Source organism: Crassostrea angulata, chromosome 10 (assembly GCF_025612915.1).
Source record: "Crassostrea angulata isolate pt1a10 chromosome 10, ASM2561291v2, whole genome shotgun sequence".
NCBI lineage: Eukaryota > Metazoa > Mollusca > Bivalvia > Ostreida > Ostreidae > Magallana > Magallana angulata.
Window position 1 is genome coordinate 3,412,734 of NC_069120.1, and position 6,353 is coordinate 3,419,086.

The 6,353-nt window shown below is 34.0% G+C and overlaps 1 protein-coding gene across 2 annotated transcripts; it reads right to left on the reverse strand.

Moving 5' to 3' along the window:
- Window positions 1-204: 204 nt before the first annotated feature.
- Window positions 205-2,606, reverse strand: LOC128166827 (prostaglandin E2 receptor EP4 subtype-like). 2 transcript variants are annotated; one of them, XM_052832232.1, is made up of 3 exons: window positions 1,763-2,606; window positions 1,548-1,639; window positions 205-1,457 (listed from the first exon to the last, which is right to left on the reverse strand). In XM_052832232.1, exons 1-3 carry the CDS (start codon window positions 2,313-2,315, stop codon window positions 1,182-1,184), a joined length of 921 nt encoding a protein of 306 aa, XP_052688192.1. In that variant the 5' UTR covers window positions 2,316-2,606; the 3' UTR covers window positions 205-1,181. The 2 variants fall into 2 exon arrangements, with proteins under 2 accessions (XP_052688192.1, XP_052688191.1); XM_052832231.1 differs by having other exon boundaries at window positions 207-1,457; window positions 1,548-2,597.
- Window positions 2,607-6,353: the final 3,747 nt, after the last annotated feature.

The following is a 6,353-nucleotide window of genomic DNA, read 5'->3' on the forward strand; positions in this document are numbered from 1 at the left end:
GCACGCATAGTTTCAGTTAAGGTATCTCACGTTTTGATTCCATTGAGCAGGTGTTCATTATATTAAAAAAAAATATATGAAATAATTAATTTAAACCTCACAGGAAGATCCTTATTTTATAATTTCACAACATTCATAAAGAAAATCCATTTGAATACAAGAAACAAACAAGTTTGTTGGGGAACTATATTCTCGTGCGGAAGGTTTTTAGTCGAAAATGACAGAAACAAGCAATTTTTTTTTATTAAACATTATTCATTATTCACATTTTTAACATTTGATAAGTTTGTGATATGTTCTATATGTCCGGTATGACTTGCCCAAAACTAAATTTTGAGAAAGTAATAGATGTTAAGCATGAAATCATGCAAATATATAGAAAATGTCTGAATTTTTTAAAGCCAATTTTTGCGAGAATTTTACTTTGAAGCCATATATCTAAAATTTGACATCACTGACCCCCATATTTTATTATGTCAAAATGATACTGAATACTTATCAAGGCAAACTGGATTATCTGATAAAATTCTTGATTTTCAAAATGATTTTATTTCAATCAAATTGTAACTATCATAGAAATTGCCTATTTTAAGTGCAAAAAGGTCACACAAAAATTTATGCAGCTTCATACAAATTTTATTTTGCAATCCCTCTATTCAGTGTGAATATTGTGCATAATTAAAAACAATATTACAAGAAAAAAAAGTTTGCTTAATCAAAAATACTGACAACAAATCCTAATCAGGCTGAAATCGCATTTTAGGTGCAAAAAGATCAAATTAAATTGGCCATAACTCAGAGGGATGAACACTGGTCTCTTATTATCTTTGTATTTTTCTCAAGAAATTCTTGATACAAGAACATTGAGGAGTGGAATACGTTAAGAAATTATGTCTTTCAAAAATTTAATGAAAGAACCATAGTAAACAATTGAAACAAGGATTTGACCGCATACCGATATACGACAAGATCACATCACATAATAAAAAAACTACTGTATATTATATATGAAAAGGGCTATGTACGAAATGATGAAAGTTTGATGAGCACACCCTGCATATTGTGACAGTTCCGCATAAAAGAATGTCATTCCAAAGATCAGATAAAATTAGTCATATGATGATCAAACGTTTTCTGATTATAACATCATTGCACTTTTCTTAAAAGTCACCAATATGACGTCACGGATCTTCTGCTAAAGGATTGATATGCACGCTTCCCAGTCCTTCCCCCTGTGTTTTACTTCCGGTTGCTGACCGGGAACATGACCTCTGAGTTTCCTCTACTTTTTGACAAACTCTCCTGGCACAATTCACGGCCACAGCGACCACTTCCTTCCGAAACAGTATGTAGATCCAGGGGTCTATGACAGAGTTAGTAATACTCAGTCTGACCAGCAGAAGCTCCGTCTCCCCTACACCACTGGTGGCGCCGGAAACGTGCTGAAGAATATTCACCTGTAAAATAAACCAAGCAAATTAAAATTTCACTGTTATCGAGGAGTAAAAAATGGACATTTTCTGTTAGTAATAATGTTAAAAACTTACTATAAGCGGGGACCAACAGGAAGTAAATACTGTTACTATGGAAATTAAGAACACAATCACGTGAACGTCACACCAGCTTTGAGTAGGGGATGCTGAAAAGTTTAGTGTAAGTCTTTTGTAAATGAAATAGACAATCACCGTCAAGTTAAGAAGTAAGGTTAATGTCACAATCAGGACACCCGTAATGGCATACATATAGGCATATACTGCGTTACCAGTGTCTTCCGTGTCAATGAAATTTAGAAAACACCATGAGCCGGGGTAAAAGATCTTTGCAGAACCTAATCCAAAAACATGTAGAATGCAGAGTAAAGCGGAAGTTATCCATAGAAGTGTTAAAGTAATGTTGGCTCTTCGTCCTTTGGTCGTAGAATTGTAGTACAATGGAAAAAACGTAGCAAGGAATCGGTCCACGGACATACAGCAGACGATCATGGCAGACGACAGTAAGGTGAACATGTAGATGAAGGCGAGGTATTCACACACGGGCCGTGGTAGCTGATCCTTGAAGCGGGACAAATACTGGTACTCCGAAATAGGGATGGAAATAAGAAGCCCGCCCCCGTCAGTGATGGCTAAACCAAGCACAAATCTGTAAAACGGGCGCCATTCGTGTATCTTGCTTCGAAAACAGAGAACAATAAGCGCCGCGAGATTCCCGAATACTCCAAACAGGAAGAGTAGGATGACAGGCACCGAGTCCTGGACACTGGGGATGGCCGTTGGGGTGAGGATGGGGGTCGAGGTATGAGGACGGGCGGAGTTCATGTCGGCGAACTCTATACTGAACCTTTTATTACAACAAACCGGATATCGTACACATTCCTAAAAATCTCAATGAGTACCAAAGTTAAACAAAACTTCTTAACAATGTTTGATGATCGGGACTTTATTTAAAGATAAGGTTGTTTTTAGGATTAGTGGGAAATATCATCTGATAAAAAAACTAAATTAACATAATTCTGGATCGGGGTTAAAAGGTCCAAAATTTTCTGTTACTCGTCTTTGTTATTATCATAAAAAGACGTTATTTGTTATGAAATTGTTATTTCTATGAATTAACGAAAGATATCATATGTGTGATTGGTAGTGCTATAAGAACCTGATAATATTATCAGGAAAGTAGGGCTTCGTAAACTCTTTTTTGTATCACCTTATAGCTTTAATTCCGGATTGATTTATCAGCATACAAATGTAAAATGTGTATGCGCGCTTTCAACCATCATTAACCCCCGCCCCCTAAAATAACCCCCCCCCCAAAAAAAAAAAAAAACAAACAAAAAAACAAAACAAAAAACAAAAACAAAACAACAACAAACAAACAAACCAAAATAAGGCAAAAAAAAAAATAATAAACAGAAAAAACTTTTGTGCCATATTGCATCACTTGGTGATGACAGCTAACCAAATTTTTACAATAGACACCCCCCTCCTGATTCCGACACACTTAAACGATAAGTAGAATTTACGGACACCGCGGGGTCGGCTGAAGTGACAACTTGAGAGAAGTGAACGAGTAAGGGGGTTTCCCTGGAAATCCTCTACCGTGATAACAGATCAATGTTTACACATTCCGCGATGGTTATTTTTATGATATGCAGTTCTCTAGCTATTGCCCTGAATCCAACCGACCTGTCAGGGTCTTTGATACCATTATTATGAATATTTGAAATAAAAGGTGATTTCTAGAAATAGGTGACAAGATAAATGTCGTTATTGACAGTACATGATAAGGGATTGGTTTGTGATTAAAAATACCATCTAATTCGGACTTCTGCTTTATTTATAATTGTAAGAGCCCTAATTAGAGTAAGCACAGTAACGGTATCAACAGTAGTTCCAATTAGGAGCAGCTTCTGACAGGTAAAAGTGTATTGATCAATTCTGTCGCCTAGCAACAGGCTAGCTGTCATCACTGCTCATTGAGACTCAAAACCTACAAAATGAAGGAAATATTCACTCAGGTAAAGCATTATTGTTTATTTATATTTGAATCCAAATTTTATATTCTAAATTCTAGCATTAAGCTCCATTTTGAAGGACTGGGAAGCGTGCATATCAATCCTTTAGCAGAAGATCCGTGACGTCATATTGGTGACTTTTAAGAAAAGTGCAATGATGTTATAATCAGAAAACGTTTGATCATCATATGACTAATTTTATCTGATCTTTGGAATGACATTCTTTTATGCGGAACTGTCACAATATGCAGGGTGTGCTCATCAAACTTTCATCATTTCGTACATAGCCCTTTTCATATATAATATACAGTAGTTTTTTTATTATGTGATGTGATCTTGTCGTATATCGGTATGCGGTCAAATCCTTGTTTCAATTGTTTACTATGGTTCTTTCATTAAATTTTTGAAAGACATAATTTCTTAACGTATTCCACTCCTCAATGTTCTTGTATCAAGAATTTCTTGAGAAAAATACAAAGATAATAAGAGACCAGTGTTCATCCCTCTGAGTTATGGCCAATTTAATTTGATCTTTTTGCACCTAAAATGCGATTTCAGCCTGATTAGGATTTGTTGTCAGTATTTTTGATTAAGCAAACTTTTTTTTCTTGTAATATTGTTTTTAATTATGCACAATATTCACACTGAATAGAGGGATTGCAAAATAAAATTTGTATGAAGCTGCATAAATTTTTGTGTGACCTTTTTGCACTTAAAATAGGCAATTTCTATGATAGTTACAATTTGATTGAAATAAAATCATTTTGAAAATCAAGAATTTTATCAGATAATCCAGTTTGCCTTGATAAGTATTCAGTATCATTTTGACATAATAAAATATGGGGGTCAGTGATGTCAAATTTTAGATATATGGCTTCAAAGTAAAATTCTCGCAAAAATTGGCTTTAAAAAATTCAGACATTTTCTATATATTTGCATGATTTCATGCTTAACATCTATTACTTTCTCAAAATTTAGTTTTGGGCAAGTCATACCGGACATATAGAACATATCACAAACTTATCAAATGTTAAAAATGTGAATAATGAATAATGTTTAATAAAAAAAAATTGCTTGTTTCTGTCATTTTCGACTAAAAACCTTCCGCACGAGAATATAGTTCCCCAACAAACTTGTTTGTTTCTTGTATTCAAATGGATTTTCTTTATGAATGTTGTGAAATTATAAAATAAGGATCTTCCTGTGAGGTTTAAATTAATTATTTCATATATTTTTTTTTAATATAATGAACACCTGCTCAATGGAATCAAAACGTGAGATACCTTAACTGAAACTATGCGTGCAAACAAATTTTCACAACACGCGTTATTATAATTTCGTATTTTTACCAAGCATATGATTTGTCGATTGCTGTCACGTGACCGTGCTATAAATTCTGTTATTGGCCTTACTGTACTAAAATTTAAAAAATCTATAAACCTTACTGAAATTAGATTTTTATGACTCAATGCATGCATTGGCATGTGCACCATTGTGACGTCACAATAGCGCATTCTTACTATATTTACATTTGCAAAAAGGTTTATACTGAGTAGAATAGCGATTTCAAACGTTCAATATAGCATTGAATGATTTATTTTTGACGTCGTCGTGTCAATAACTGCCGTCAGGTGAGCAGACAAATTGAATAACGCGCGTTAGCGCGTTATGATAATTTGTCTGCTCACCTGACGGCAGTTATTGACACGACGACGTCAAAAATAAATCATTTAATGCTTATATTTACATTCCCTTACTGAAGAAATCAATTGTTTACTGAAATAAATCGATATAAAGTGAAGACCACGGAGGGAGTAAATTAGTAACAGCAAGAACAGCTGATTTGTAATACCGGTTTAAACTGGCTTTCACAGAGACCGTTGAGATGAGATCGACGAGCATGAAAATATAATCCATGAAAAATAACTATTGAAATGTTGCTTTTAACAATAAAGTCAACTGTTTTGTTGAATAATTATAAAACATGGTGTTTTGACAACATTTATGAAATACATTTTTTAACCGATTACATAGAAATCACTGTTTGAGAACTACTTATGTAAATTACATGTAAATTCATACGCAGTGAATAGGTGTTGCATTTAGAGGCATTTAAACATCACGGAATTTAATGGAAAAACACAGTAGAATGTAAATATTTCTGTATGAACTTTTTCGTGACGTCACAAAGATTGTAGCACGCCCCAACAATGTAAAAAGTTCACCACTATATGAAGTTAGTTGGAAGTGATCAAACCTTCTGAGAAGCCCTTCGGGCTTCACAGGATATGATCACGTGACCAACCACGTACATATCCCGGTGAACTTTTTAACTTGCTGTTTATTTCTTAGATAATGCTGTTAAAGATTATTAGTTTTTAATTTATTATTATAATAATAACAGTTGTAGCCTTTTTGATATCGGTCAATACATGGTTTTATAGACCTGATGAGAGTATATCAATCTCGGACTTCGTCCTCGGTCAATGTATTCTCATCAGGTTTATAAAACCATGTATTAACCGATATCAAAGAGCTAAAATTGTACATTACATCGCGCTAACACGCTTTAATCAATTTGTGTGCACATATCGTTGCAGTTATGACAATATCTTTAAAAATGATTTATTGCTTATATTTACATTTGTTTCAACTTACTATTTTGTCTACAAATGTGGTTAATCCCTGTTTTATCCTAAGCATAAGTTTGAATTAGTAGAAGAACCACCGTAACAGTCATAGTCCGTTTGTGACGTCAAAACACCAGTAGAACTCTTTATTTAAAAAATGAATTCGATATTTGATATCAAATGGTTTATAAAAAAGCGTAAACTGCCCCACACCA